The sequence below is a fragment of the Channa argus genome, chromosome 4 (genome assembly GCF_033026475.1).
Source record: "Channa argus isolate prfri chromosome 4, Channa argus male v1.0, whole genome shotgun sequence".
Taxonomy (NCBI): Eukaryota; Metazoa; Chordata; class Actinopteri; order Anabantiformes; family Channidae; genus Channa; species Channa argus.
In genome coordinates, this window is record NC_090200.1 from 19,571,570 (window position 1) to 19,587,589 (window position 16,020).

At 40.8% G+C, this 16,020-nt stretch overlaps 1 protein-coding gene across 1 annotated transcript in view; it reads left to right on the top strand.

The window, feature by feature from the left end:
- Positions 1-15,910, top strand: part of ldlrad3 (low density lipoprotein receptor class A domain containing 3) — a 65,962-nt gene extending 50,052 nt beyond the window's left edge. Inside the window, exons 5-6 of the mRNA XM_067502008.1 lie at positions 13,321-13,720; positions 14,118-15,910. Of these exons, the coding sequence (XP_067358109.1) occupies positions 13,321-13,720; positions 14,118-14,322 (605 nt within the window). The 3' untranslated portion in view covers positions 14,323-15,910. The remainder of the gene's footprint in view (positions 1-13,320; positions 13,721-14,117) is intronic.
- Positions 15,911-16,020: the final 110 nt, after the last annotated feature.

Below are 16,020 nucleotides of genomic sequence, written 5' to 3' on the forward strand. Positions count from 1 at the left end.
GCACATGTTGGCCTTTGGTCTTGAACGGCACTCACCAGCTCTTGTGCATACAAATAGATACACGCCTAAAGTACTTAAGCAGAACAAATTAGTTAGCAATATGGGGGGCTGGTTGCTCAGTGGTTGAGCATTGGGTTGGGATGCAGAGGGCTGCGGCCTCGAATACCACCCACTGGGTGTGGCCCCACCCAGCCACCAAGGGTGACCTTGGTGTCGCTCCCAAGCATGGATAAAATGGGAGGGTTGCAGCAGGAAGGGCATCCAGTGAAAAAAAAAAAAAAAACTCATGCCAAATCAACGTGCGGAACACGTTCCCCTGAGGAGACCCCTGAAGGGATAAGCTGAAAGCCCTTAAATTATATAGCAATATACAACACGAAAGTGAAACATCCATCTAAAATTTGGATGATGTTTAATGTACTCTAAAGTCTTCACTGATTTCACTGATATATTTTAGGAAATAACTCCCAGGTAGAAAAATAAATTATCCTCGCACTGTCCGTTTTCTACATGGCAAGTAAGACAGCAGTCTCTACACACTTTAATTAATCCTGCCTGTGTAACTATGATCTCTGCTCTGAGAACTAAATCAAGTGCTTTCAACTGGAACCTCGCTCAGTAAAACTTGTCACTTGTCGCGTCCTCTTCTCAGTAGATCAAGTTGCCAAGAGTAATGCAGTACTTGTGCACTCATGAATGTTCTTGTGTGTTTGTGAGAGGACGCTTGTATTTTTCTTGAGAGTGCACAGTTCAAGTCAGAGTTAAACTCGACATTTACATGTGTTACTATAAAAATCCAGTGTGAAAATAGAGTTTGACATTTTTTCCCAACTATTATTGGAGGTTTTTGGATTTTGATTTAAAATACCACTGTGTATTTGTGATAGGAACATTTTGAGCTCTGCTCCAGACACATCTTGACACAAAGTTACATTAATTTACTCTGAGCAATGCAAAATATTTGGGCTTTGGAACTGGCAGTTCCAAGTATTGCTACTTTCTACACAAGCATTAAAAAAATGTCACATAGTACTCACACAAATGGATTTTTAGACACTGCATCATAGTGTGTCATCATTTTAACAGTACAATAACCTGCACCATATCAGCCCTTATAACCAGTTTTAACCTCATCTGCACACCTGCCAACCAGCAGGGCACTTTGGGACAAACACAGCTGGTGAACCTGTGAGTGGCAGCCTGAGATTGACATACTTAACTGCTTAACTGCCACTTATTTGATCAATAAAACTGACATCTACACTGGGAACTTGCACACTCAACTTAAAACAAGCAGCAATAACATGCTCCAGTTTCATCGCTACAGTATGTGGGCTGTGGGGGATAGCTGGATAAGTACTAGCAGTCTAACTACAGGCACTCACACAAGGCTATTCAGACAGCACTGACAGATACTGTATGTACCTTTAGAGCAAGTTTTTTTTTTTCAGTACTGCACCAATTGTTTTACTATTTGTAGGCCTGTCCTGCACACGATTCAGTACTGCTGACAGAAGCTAAATTGATCTCCTAGCACAACAAGAATCCGATTTATTAGTGTATCTAAGGTGGTTAAAAGATTGGAGTGGAGTCCAAAAATCAGGTTTTAAGCGAAGAAATTACAATATTCACATACCCCGTTCAACAGTTTGCATGCAACAGTTACAAGCAATAAAAAATAAAATGAAACATAGTGTAGTGGAAAAGTAGCAAAGAAGCCTCCCATCTCCACAATATGGTTATGAAGTAGCACTGACAACAGTGAAGCATAGCTAAGCAAAAATGTTTAGCTATCAGTTTGTGAATAATTAGCCAAAAGATTAAAAATCACCAATACAGTACTTTCTATCAATATAATTAGTGATAGAAGGTGGAAATTTAGCACTTACTTTTGAAAAAAAGCACATTTTTTAAACTGAAAAAGCCTTTCAGTTCAAGCTTTGGATGACACACACACATCTGTATGCTTTACAGAGAAATGCACAGGATTTGGCTGCAAGAAACAAAATGAAATTAGTTGTCAACAGAACAAAAGACAATGCTAAGAGTGAAAGAAATGACAATAGAGAAATAAGCATGAGAATAAGTACAATGAGAACAGAGATGTGGGACGCTGGCAGTGGTGTGAAGTCCTCACTGCTATACCGAGCAGTTATTAGAGTTGTGTTATTTTTCTCCAAATAAGCACATGACAGCATAATTTGCTGTTCAACTCAGCCTTATCCTCCTCTGCATCAGACACGCTCTTTCATCATAATTTTTTGGTCAGGCTCCCTCTGGCACCATTTACCTTTTCAGCTGACTCCGTGTTTGACTCCTAATCAAATGGGATGGAAAGAAAATGTGGTGTTTTACTATACGTGATACTTCAGGGAAGATATTTACAGTTTTAATTTACCATAGGGTCCTTCTAAATGATGCTTAAAGGTCTTAACTAAGAGTTCTAAGTTCTAAGTTCTCTCTTAAGATCTTTTCACAAAGCTGCCAACAATATTTTTAACTGAAAATTGTTACAGAGATAACTCCTGAGACTATAGGTGACATCACTGTTCACAAGTGAAAATATTGGCATTGTCTACAGTAACTGGTTGACAGGGGGCATGTCTATGTTTATGGTAGTACATGGACAAAATAGCAGTTTTGTTCATTTACACAACAAAATGTGCAGAAAGTGATGGGGTCTGATACACGTTGAAGAATATGTATTTTACTGAACACTGCACTTAACTGTTGTGTGAATTAGTGTGAATAGCAGTTTTGATCTACAGAAAAATCCTGGTGATCCTCACTGATTTTGTGTAGGTCTTGGTGAGCAGGACGGAAATTCTCTCATACTGAGCTATGTTTAATCCTAAAAGACATTTAGGATTTTAGGAGTTTTTAAAAATTGTCCTGGAGTGACTGACACACCCATTACTTTTAGGAGTTGCTCATAATTCAGCCAAATAAAAGCTACTTTTAGTCTTAAAATGTTTTGTGAACATGTTTTGTTTTTTGAAAGATGCTTACCCGCAGTCCGTACAAAATGTTAGTTTTTCTTCCGGGACTGACAGCAGATAAATGTGGAAGCAGCTAATTTACATTCACAGCTGGGCTCTCAGATTTTAACAGATTATGGCATACTTTATGCTGTCAGCCTATTGTCATGGCAGAAATATATATTTCACACAGAGTAAAAAATGCATTCGTTTTGTTATTCAGGTTATTCACATTCTGTGTTTTCACATTGGAACTAAATCAGCTTTTTCTGTGAATGTCAGCCACAGCTCCACTTTAACATCCAACCTCTACTAGTTCTCCTGCTGCATTGTGTGAACATTTTATGTCACTAAATCAAATTTTCCTTTAACAGTCAGTCATGACATTTCAGTTTCCTGCAACTGATGCTGACAGATGAGTCTGTCTCTCCTCTGTGACTCCTTCATGCCATCATCCCGCCTGCTGTTTTGTCCCTCTAGCTGCTGGTTGCAGATCCCAGAATCAGATCACTGTCTTACCACTCATCTCCATCAAATCCCAGCTTTGGACGTTATCTGTTTGTGCGCATGTGTCCAACATTTGCGAGTTGCGTTTGTGTCCAAGTCACCTTTCGGCCCCAAAGAACTGTTGCCATGGTGACCGCACCCGTCAGGTTTGGTGGGACGGGCTTGTAGTCAAAGCCTCTCAACAATCCTGTGTAACCTCTCAACCATTCCATTCTTCCTTTACCTCCGGGAATAAAAAAGTGCCTACCCCTCACACCCACACCTCTCCATTGAGAGGGTCTCTAAAGAGCCGTTAAAACACTCAGTGGAAGCATGTGACATGTTAAAAACACAAAATAAGTGAGGAATGTTTGATGCTGCAGCTGAGTCTGAACCTTGAGGATTCACAACCAAAATGATATTCATAGCCTTTTCCTTTTCACCAGCACCCATAGCCTTTTATTCATGAACCAGGCTGCAGTGGCCGCCCTCCTGTCCCACTTCTCACTGCTCCCCCCATCCTCCCTTAACAGACAGCTTTTACAGCACAAGCTTTGTACTGCAGATGCACTAGTGAAAACTTTATTTTAACTAATGGCCTTTTGCTTTGTTTTTCTTTTGTTTTAATTTTATTTCAAACATGGGGTACGATAGCATCCAAGTGCTATACATCATACAGAACAGCAGAAACATATACTGTTGAGTAGGCACATGTGTTCAAAAACACATACACTATGTCACCTTATAAATGCAGAAATGTGCACCAAACATTGGCAGCTTTCATTGAATGTCAGGGATAAGATGAATGGAGCCCCAACCACTGTACTATCATTATCATAGAAGAATCATCACTACACTAAAGCAGTAACGTTAATTAGCATTGTCAGAGGTTAATAAATTAGTTTCATGTGCTGTTATTAGAAATACTTGTTGCAGCAGTACTCTCTTTATTTTTCAGCTATAGTACTTTCTCAAGCCCAACCTCGCTCTGTATTATTTACAGTCAGTATTTGAACCTCCTTACACACATTTGTTGCTCATCCGTCTTTCATCTGCCCTTCAACCTACCTCTCCTGTCTCTGAAGTCATCCATTAAGTCCAACCCACCTACCCTCCACTCCTCTAGCTGCCCACAGTAAGCTGTGACTGAGTGTTGTGGGGTGGTGTGGGGGGTCTTATAGTGGCAAGCAATGGAGCAGACAAGTTATTACAGGACAGGCAAATAGAGGCCCGATGAAGCATGAAAACTTCCCTTCCCCAAAGTGCTGCTCACACAGACACACATACACACACGCGCGCCGAGAGATATACAGGCAGACGGCAGGACAGGAATGAAAACAGAGACTAAATCGCAGGCAAACACATACAACAGAAGTACAGATGCACTTCTACTGCTCTCTTCCAAGGTAGCATAAAACCATACAGTTCTTAACAAAGATAGGTAAGCTTACAGTATACAATATTACATAAAGACACACACACACACACACCCTGCCTATTAATTCCTTCTGTTTCATTGCATCCTAACAAGAACAGACATATAGTACATGACAGGGCACAAGAACAGGGTGACAGCATGGCACATGAATATTAACACTGGTGTGGTGAAGGGATCGGGAACAGTCGTGTCACAGAGCAGTGCCTTTGCTTCCCAGTGTGGCTTGGCAGTGCGGCTTTCAATCAGTTTTTCATGTCCTACCAAGGGGAAGCTTGTTGGCAGCACGGGTTTAGGAAAAACAATATCAGATAGAACAAAGAGGCTGATCACACACTGAAGTGAAGGGTACAAACCCCTTAAGGTCTTAAAGAGTAAGGGAGTAAGAGTGCTTACTTAGAGTTCAAACAGTCCAGTCCAATTTTGCTACCAGCCACCTGTATTCCGAAATCCACAAGTTAAGTGTGTTGACGGTAAAGTAGAATAAATTACGCTCTCACTCCTTGGGTTTAAAATGCAGGCAGGCTGACATGATTACTCAAAGGCAGTTGCTCCAAAGGCTTTGGCAGTGGGTGTAGTTCAGAGTGATAAAATATTAATTTGTCACAAATGCTCTTTGTCAAGCAAGCAGTCCCCTAATGAAAAGCCAAAGCCGTTCGAGAGGTCAAACATGTACCGTTGAGTGTTTCCAAGTCTCTGTTAGATAAAACACACCTTAGTGTTTCACAGTTTCTCAGCAGGGGGGCCTGTATCAAAAGCCATTTATCAGTGTTGCCTGAGTGGACATGTCTCATCTGTAAGATACAGCACACACTACAACATACATCTCAGGTGCAATAGTGAAAACATATAAGCTCAGATGGCGGTGAGGCTTGAACCCCAGATATGTGTGGAAAGAAATTTGGATCTGTATCTGTGTGTCTTATCTAGATAAAGAAGATTGTATGTTAATGGAAGGTGCAACTGTGCACAAACCCTATCAGCATGTGATGGGATCAGCCAGGCCACTTCTCATCCTGAAGAAAACAGTGAAACATTCACAGTTGCTGCAAAACACGATTGCTTCTTGTTTCCCAATGCACTCTGTAGAGAAAGAAGTATAGTCTGCCCTCACCTTGCCTGTATGGCTGTTGTTGTCAATATAACTTTCCACCTCCTCTCTTATTCACCCGCATTGCATAGTGTGCATGAAAAATGTGACTAAATCACAATGTAACGCGGGGGGAATGCAGACAGAAAAAAAAAATAGAGTGGAGCGAAGGTGTTATGTTCCAGATGGAGACCTACGTTTTCAATAGCAATTGTGTCAGAACAATGCTACAGTAAAAGCTGCATAGCTGATCTTTTTTAGCAAAGTTTATCACCACCACAGTCACTTTTAAGAGGTTGTTTTTCAACCTCTTCATCCTATTTGGCTGGTAGTGCAGTGTGAACAGAGTAAGGGCACAAGTGCATCCAACAACCCCACCACCCATCTTGCTCTGGACCAGGATGAAAGGATTAGCACAATTTTGTTTACAGTGCAGTTTTTACTAGTTGGTACATCTGAAGGCAGCCTGTGTGTGACTGTGTTTGAACTCCATACCTCCTGTAAGGTATATTCGCAAGTATGCGCATGGCTAGTCTGCACTGTCTAAGTGGGGACTGGTAGTTGGGTACACATGTTTATATCTTTTTGTGGAGGTGGTTGAAGCCAGATCCTCAACATACCACACAACCCAGTGCTCTCCCCCTTGCTCTGGATGTCCGCCCAAGACCAACACATGAAGTGTGTACATACTGTCTGTGTGGATGTTTCCAAGTAAAAGTGTGAATTGTCTGCCCCCTAGTGGTGGAATTCTCTTCTCCACGCTTTACCTTGCTTCTCTTCTCTCGCTTCTATTCATACAATCAGTCAAACTGGACTGAATGTGCCGAGCCATAAGCTGACCACTGCTTTTGCACCTCACTTTATCTGGTTTTGTCATTGTGGGCAAACCTGTGGCAAAAGAGCTGCCAAATGAGCCGACTGCTCCCATTATGTCAGACAAAGTGACTATGCAATAAGAGGAAGCACATCTGTGTCCAGCTACTGTCAGCTCAAGACAGCCGTACTCGACATGTAGCAGCAAAACCAGGAATGCTGAAGCCAGACGATGATTACTTTTCCCCCTCAGTTTGGACTCTTTTTAAAGATGGCACTTTGTGAATAGGAAATGAGTCTTCAGTGCATAGGGACAGTACAGCATCTGTGCAGCCCCTATCTTTTCCTTCAGGAATGAGCCGGGGGGGGGGGGGTATCTCCTTTCTCTTTATAGAGAGGCGTTCTGAGCGCGGCAATTAAGATATGCAGAGTTATTTATTGGCCCAGGTTCCTTTGATTTAATTTTGCTCATTCACCGTTAGATAAACATACTAAGACAGTTGTCATTTAGCATATTCGTGGGCAGGTAGCCGAACACGATAAAGGAATGTGCTCCATTAAAAAAAAATCTTGTATCTCAGCAACCTAACAGCATGTGTTCTGTTGATCTGCAGCAAAATTTGATTAAAGACAGACAAAGGAGTACTTCAGAGCTTGTTTTAATCACTGCATGCTCAATAGCCCATTGTGCACTAACAGCAGCTTTCACTTTGCTTCAGTAACTACATATAGTTTTCTATGTTTGTTGATGTGTATGGTTGCACCACTATTCTGTCTCATCTTGTTCTGTAGCATGTCTCAATGGATTTCTGTTTTGGATGGATTTCAAGAAATATTCTGATGTGAAAGCTGCCTCTCTTCTAGCCCCTGGGCTGTGCTACAGTGCAATATACAGTATGTCTTGGGGTTGTCTGTCGTGGTGTTGTCCAGAGTAGTAAAAAATAAAAATAAAATGAACACATTTAGTTTATTTTAATTATAGTTTTTTTTTCATTTTATTTAGTATTTAGGGTTTTTTTTATTGATTAATTTGAATAAGATGCTATCTGATTGAAACTGAACTGTTTTTATATTACACAATGCCAAAGATCCGAAACGTTAGGAGAACACAGAGCGTGTGAACAAAATAACACTTTCTGAGCCTCTCCAGCAGCTCTCAGATACTTTATCTAGATCCCTCAGTGGAGAGTGTGTGTAACTGGTGTGCTAACATAATGAATCTGTAATGTTACAGTTAGGTTTAAACATATATTTGATTAAGAAATGTTAACAATGGCATTGCTGTACAAAATAATTTTGAAAGGCACCAACTCACGTACAAAGATGCAGTTGTAAACACTATCATCTGCCCTTCCTTTGGTTAAAGTTACTCTGGATATATATTTTTTTATCATGAATATTTTATTACAGGTTAATCATTCCAGTGTCGTTACTCCTGTCAAAATTATATTGCATGATATCTATGCCAATATATATAATGTATATCTATATGTACTTAACAGTATACTGTATCATTGCCAACCTAATATAGGTTAATTGTACCAGTCATGTAAATATGTTTTTCACTGTCTAATTTAGAGGGTGTGACCTCACAGAGTAAAACTTGCACCCAGACTAATACTTTTATTTCACACACATGTAACAGAAAGTATCAAAGAAAAGTTTACACATGGTGACACCATAAAGAGAGCTACGCAAAACTTAATCCACAAAGAGTTCATTCCTGGTACTGAAGGCATACAGCAGGGGCTCTGTGTGACTGTGGCTCTTGTAATAGATTTGAGCCGGTTAGGAGCAGCATGTGTGGAGTTCAGTTTTCTTGGTGGCTGAGGAAATGAGGTGTGTGCATATAACAAAAATACAATATGCTAATCTCCCTTCCCTCTCCCTTTTGCACATCCACATCTTTTTCTAGCTCTGTACCCTTTCAGCTCCTCCCCTCTGTCCACTGTTGTGCTGTCTGCGACCTCTCTATGTCCCTATAATTCTCTCCCCTCATGCAGGGGTAATAAGATTGATGCAGGCAGGAGATAATGAAATGCAAAAAGAGTGGTAGACTTTTAGAGAGAAAAGGCAGTAAAATGGGGAACTGGATGGGATTGTGTGAAAGGACAGAGAGAGAAAGTGGATAAAGATTGAAAGAGTCTCAGTTTTCCTTTTTTGCTGTTGATAAGGATTCTATTGAGTGCATAATCCTGGCAGAGTGCAGTTGTTGTACAGTATATTAAAAAGGCAAGGTACATGTCATCTCTATGACAGTGAATTACCAACAAGAGGGTAGCAGAGTGGGACAGAGTGTGGTGAGGATAGTAGAGAACTCTAGAAGCTAAGGGTGAGGTAGAGGGTGCCATTAGAGGAGAAACGGGGGGGAGAAATGGCATCAGGAGTATCGGAGCAGTGGCGAAAGGGGAGGAGAGGACGAGGGGAGAGCAGGGAAGAGTATTAGATGGAGAGATGTGGGGAGAAGGCACTTTACTGTAATTAAAGTGGCCTAGTAGAAAGACCGCACCTTGCCCCTCTCCCTGAGTCTGCACATAGGGAAGGTTTATGAGTCGAAGACAGTATAGAAGCGCTGTTAGAGGTGTCAGTGTCACTGGGAGAACTGCAGAGTTGGGTCAATAATGTTTAACACAAGGCCATCATCTGCAGCCTCTTTTTCTTCACCCAAATGTTCAAAGTGTCACTATTGTTACCTTTCAGTTGAATAGTCAGTGTTCAGGTCAGTTTGATCAGGTTCACATTTGGTCAACTACCACTTGGAGCTCGATATTTTAAACATTATTTCATGCTTCAGTCCTAATTTTGATTCTTTACCCTTTGATCACAAGCTACCGTAAACCATCGTGTAGAAAATCTGCAGTACCATGAACTGAATTTTATTATAGGCTTTACTGAACCAAACTGGACTCTTTTGGAACCAAAGTCCAAAAGGTCTGCTTAGTGTTTATGCATTTCATTATTTCGCTATATAAACTATAAAACCATTATGTCTTGAACTTCAAACTGAACAAATCTTGTGTAAAGCAGCTGGTCTTCCTGTCTCATATTAAAGCTCTAAGATCATTAATGTTTAGCTAATGACATATGCTCCACAAGATTTGTATGAAATTTAATGAGGTAAAAGGAAAACTTCCTTCACTTTGAACCCCCCTGAGGTCAACCCCGTCCAAGCCACTTTGCTATTGGTCGACGGCCCAAACGTATTTTATCCTTTCATGTCAACTTTGATGATACAGGAAAACCTCTAGGGAGTTTGATGTTCAACTTTGATCGTAACACTTCCATTAAATGAATTCAGAATAATGTAACACTGTCAGAAACGTTAGTCCGACAAGGCATGTTTGAGTTCATGGAGTGTGAGCAGGGAGATTTGTGTGACAGCAAATAGAATGTTTGAAAGGCTGTAAAATGCATTGAAGTTCGATGATTTTTATACGATACACTAGAGTGATGGATAGATAGATATGTCAGGTAGATTGTCTTTTTCTTGAAAATGTCTACAAAATTTTAAATAACTAATTGCATCAGAGTTACTAGGATGTAGCTTTTCCCATTTTCCTTTCATGTACCTTAAACATAACATGGCGTAACATGAACATGACTGATTCTGGCTCAGTTATTCAGCACTTTGATCTGTTCTTCAGAGACATTCAATTATCAGGTAAATGCTAAGAGCAAGATTTAATAGGAAAAGGAAGAATAGAAAAGAATAATATGCATCACTATTATTACTGAGAGTGCTGCCATGAACTGATATGATATGGGGGTGTGTAATTAAGACTATTTTCTTTGTTATGTGAGACCTCTTCACCTATCTTTGTCTGTGATGGTCCCTTTCTTTGTGCTATAACTACAACTAACAACACAAAATGAGCTGAAACACAGAATGCAGAGCTGTTTCAAATCACACACTGGTGGGGGGGACCTCTCTCCTCTGACAGAAATGGAGCCTGCTTCAGTGTCTTTCTATTTTTCTCCCTGTCTTTTCATCTCCTGTGTAGTTGGAAACAGCCTTTCAGGCCTTTATTGCTAATGTACCAAGTAGGCTCCCATTGTTAATGTTACAGCATTATGAGTTCCTTTTGTGTGGGTTTCTCTCTGCTCCCAGAAGACTGCACTGAAACCTGACAGGCAGCCTAGGGTGGCAGTGGTGGGATCTCTTTATTTGTCCTTTTTTTTTACTATGTAATTATGGAAATAATTCTTCTTTGTTTTGGCCTTTCTCTGCTGAGAGTCCAGTTCATAATTAATTGGTAGCGTGAAGGACTAGCCAATTTGAAATCACAAGGCAGGGGTCGTGGGGGCTTGTTTTATTGGCCGGTGCCTCGTTGGGGCAGCAGGCAGGTGGAGAATCTGAATTAGATTAGACTTAATTAAGGCATGGGGCCCCTGACTACACACTGGTACATAAATAGGTTATATGCCAGGCTGGTTGTTGTTGGAAATTCAACAGTATGTGCATCCACAAGCACGCACATACACACACGCACACACACTGCTGAAAAACCCCGCAGGAATTCAAGGTCAGGTAGGCAGAGGGAACATGCAGCGTGGTGTCTGAAAGAAAGAGAAAAAAAGATCCACATCTACTTTGTTGTGAAGAGTTAGATAAGAAGATTGGTACTATGGTCCTGTCTGTTCATTAAGTTAAGCTCACTTTAGCATAAGCAGTAGGGCATTAGCCAGTGTCTTTCTGCTAGAAGGTAGTAGACGGTCCATTTACTAACACATTTCTGTTTATTCTGTAAAAAAAAACTTAAACAACAAACCACACATTGTGATGTTACCGAGGTTATGTACCAGATAATTACTTTTTTTAAAGCTGAAATGAGCTCAGTCCCCTCTGCTATGCCCAGTCCTCCCTCTCCCTGCTCTGAAAGTGCTCTGAGGATTCCCAGCACCTATCCACATTAAGATACGTTATGGAACATATTTTCAATAAGAAATATTAGAAAAATCGTGCATCCTTTAGCTTTAATGAAAAATGACAAACTACCCCTTTACATTAACATTGTGACCACTATCACTGCATGTTTTGAATTCCAATATATTTCATTTACTTGATTTTATAGAAATCAGAAAGGTTGGGTTTCCTTTCAATAGCACTTTATTTTGAAAAGTGATCAGACATGTATCTCACTGCATTACACAAGTTACCCTATACAGTAGCTATAGCTTATATTTGGGGAGAATCTCTACCCAGTGATAACACAACATCCCCCAAAAGCCTGTAAACCCATCCAAGCCCGGAGCACTTCAAAAAGCACCAAAAAGTCCTGCCTGCTTTGCAGTTTCATGGGATCTAATCCTTACAGAAGCATTTTGGCTCTATTGATTCAACCTTGAGATATGTCAAATCTCTTTTCTGTGCAATATCCTCAACAGTCTGCAGTATGACTGAGATGTAAGTGATCATGAGTATTTGAACCTTCAATACACACATTGTATTAGGCAGCAACACTAAATCCTCAAACACAGAACATAGAAAGTATCCCACTGAGTGTTTTGAACTTTTTACAAGGCACATACAGGTTTGATCTTTACAGCCCCCTGAAGCATTAGTGTAATTTGAACTGAAACAGCAACTGTAAAATACTTTTAAGTAGCTCGTTCCTCATTAACAGAGGCTTTCTGCAGCTCCTTAATAAATAGCTTTCTACTCTCCCGTCCTCTCTCCTTAGTACAACTGTACTGTCTGCCAGTAAGCAGCTGAAACACCATTTACATGAGCCTCACCCTGAGTGCCTGATTGAAATTCTCAAACTGTAATATCAGTCAGCGAAAATGTTTAAGTGCTGTTCCCTCATCCTATCTACAATAATAAGCTGCAGTGCTCTCTGGCATTACAGTACTCCCTTTTCTCATTTCAGGCAGTGGGTTGGCTGCTCTGAGTTTCTTACTGCTAGCCCCAGCAGCACAGCACCATGAGCATTAAGTTCCCTGGATTCTTTCCCTGCGACAAACATGGAAATCTGTGCCAGACCATGGTGTTGCTCTGCCTTCTCTCATCTTCGGAACAGAGCAACTAAAGTTCGGTTTTATCCAACACTCTTTTGCTCTTTTGTTCTTTCTCTTTCTTCATAACACAGGGTGAGGTCCCTGCTTGGGTCCTGGGGGCTGGAAAGTAGCCTCTGCATTGTACATGATGCTCCATTTGTTCTCCTTGTCTATGCCAACTCTGTGGGAGAGTCTAGCTGCTGTTATCCTTTTATTATGTGGCACTCTCATCTCCAAGAGAGGCTGCCTCTATTGAATTACACAGAACATATTTCAAAATGAACCTGAACACAATTTACTGCTTGATATTCATAGCTGTCTACTTGTCTCTCTTCTCTTTCCCCTGGCTCTGCAACTACAAAGCTCATCCTGCCATTTTCTCAGTCTCGCATTCTGTTTAGCTCTTTGCCATCCTTCCTTCTTCCATTCCCCTCTGTGTGTCCCTCACCATCACTCATCTTACCCTTCCCCAACCTCGTACATCACCCATCCCCAGTTTACTCTGCATCTCGTTCCTGCAGAAGCTCCTGGCCAGGACTTTGTCACACTGGACTACCGTCTGCGCTACTACCCCAGCATCACCTACGCCATAATAGGCAGCGCTGTCATCTTTGTCCTGGTGGTGGCATTGCTGGCCTTGGTGCTCCATCATCAGAGAAAGAGAAGCGTCCTGCTGCCCAGAAGCGTGAGAGGGAGCTCACATCACCACCACCACCAGCCCCTGCTGCTGTCTCGTCTGGTCATCTTAGACCGGGGACACATCCATCCCAGAAGTCCAGGTCTATCTCCCAGTTCCCCCTGCACTGCAGGCCAGTACAGCCCTACTCCTCAGGCATTGCAGCTGCTGTCTGGCACCCTGTATCCCTCCAGACTGTCCATGGACGCACCTCCATCATACTCACAAGCTGTTCTGGATGTCAGGTAAAAGGAATAATGGTTATAATAATTGTTTATGATTTATCTGTAGTGCTAAAGTCAGTCTTGAACTGCGAATTATGACTAAAGCAAAACTAACAACAGTGGTGGTGAAAGCTGTAGAAGTATAATGTAATTTTGTTCATGTGTTAGCTGTTTATCTAATACAATCAGCTTTTTTAAATTTTAAACACTTTCTTTCATTCCTTCAGAATGAGTGCGTATAGATCAGTGGGTAAGTGATAATGTAAGTCAGATTAGCAACAATGAGCATCAGTCAGGGTTACCAGATTCCACCATCCCAAAAACAGCTTCTCACATATTCACAGTATTTCCTTTTGCACAGTCCATTTCTAATGGACCATGGCATCTTATCCTTCTTTTTTGTTTGTTTGTTCTCTAGTCGGCCTCCATGGTTTGATCTGCCTCCTCCTCCATACCTCCAAGATGAGGAGATTCCATCAGAGGGTGAGCTGCCTACATACGAGGCCACACAAGACCCTTTGAACCACCCTACAGTGCAGCGTACTGCACCCTCCACACCCAGAACTGTGGCCTCAGGCACACAGCTGAGTTCTAGCTCCAGAGGAGAGTCAGACGAGCTGTAGCCGTACTCTAGTTGCAGACTTATAATGGTTAGAACTGCAGGATTGATGGGTCAGGGAGCCGGGCCACGTCACATGAGGCCGGGACAGTCCAAAACCAAGACCTGAGATTCAACGGAGACTGCCAGAATGAGCAGTTTCCAGAACCAACTGCCCACACTGCACACAGCACAGTGTAGCACTGGACTGAGATGAGTTCATCAATGAGACTAAAATTGTGTGCGGGCGCCCCCTGCTGGGGTCATGGCTGCTCTACACCTTATAATCTGTTCAGGTGATCTTGTGGTCACTTCAAATAATACTGTGTATGACACCTAACAGTGACTATAACATGTGTGTGACTATAACATGTGTGTTATATAATAGTCAAAATAGAGTGGTACTATTATTCTTTCTGTAAGACAAACAGGACTTCCTGTTTTGGATCCACAATATTTTATAAAGTTTATAAAAGCATTTTAAAGTTTTTTTGTTTTAAAACAGCTAAATGCTAGATAAAAATCTTACTAAAGGTGATACAATTTTGGAATAATTCAAAACAGTACAGGAATGTCATAACGTGTTTTTAATCGAAACAAATGCAACTGTAATACAGTGTATAAGAGCAGCCCAGTCAGAGGTCATTTAAACCTGTTGTTTCAGCGTTGACGTGAAGAGTGAGCTGATTATATACAGGGTCACTGAGATCTTTTTAAATAAAGGCTAGGCAGCAATGATATTAAAAGTATATACCCTTATTAAATGAATTCCATAAAGCATTCCTCTAAGCAGAAGAACCACGTCTGTTGGCAAGTTTTTCTATACTTTTGTCTGAAGACCAATTATGTTTTTATGTAAACAAAATGCTAACACAAAGGATTTTGTGCCCTGAGAGAGACTCTGGACCTGTCTGGGGTGTACCCCGCCTCACCCAATGACAGCAGGGATAGTCTCCAGCCTGATTACAGATATTGAATGGATGGACCTTGTAGTAGACTGTGTTCTGCATGAGATTTGTAATGTATATACAGTACAGTTGCTTATGTTTCATTCAGGAAAACGATTATTAGTAGTGTCAGAGAATGCTGAAATCCATGACTGAAGGATCTGTGTTTATAAGTGTGATTTAATTTTAAATTGGTTTTCTCATAACTGTGCATAGGAGATAAGGAAAAGTAAATATATAGAAAACTAGTCAGTTTAAAATGAGAGTTGAATGATGACCAGTGATGTGTTGTTGTACTTATAGCCAGCAGTGATGATGCAGACAAAACAAACCAAAGATAATCATTATTATTCTTTATTAAGCTTTTCCCCAAGGGTGTTGCCCTCCAAAAAATGATTATTTATCAGTAATATTTATACCTTCAGTACATCAATGTTTGCAGTTTATTGAGGCCAACGTAATTTGTGTTATTTGCTGGAAAACTGGAAAACATTCTCAGGACAAACTTTATGCCAGTCTGTCTGTTCTGTTGTTTATATCTTTTTTAAGGAATATTTAAGGTCAAATTCCTGTTTTCTCATTTGTTTTCATATGTTTGCTGGCCATCATAAACTTTTTATCCCGTGTATTCCCTACATTGAAAGAAACATAAAATTCAGATTCAGATTTGTGTGTGAGTGAGTCTTCCTGGAAACCTAATACATTTTCTCCTAAAACTGATAGACTTTCAAAATATGTTTATGACAAAGTTTGGAGTTTTTCGTTCTGAGCCTTAA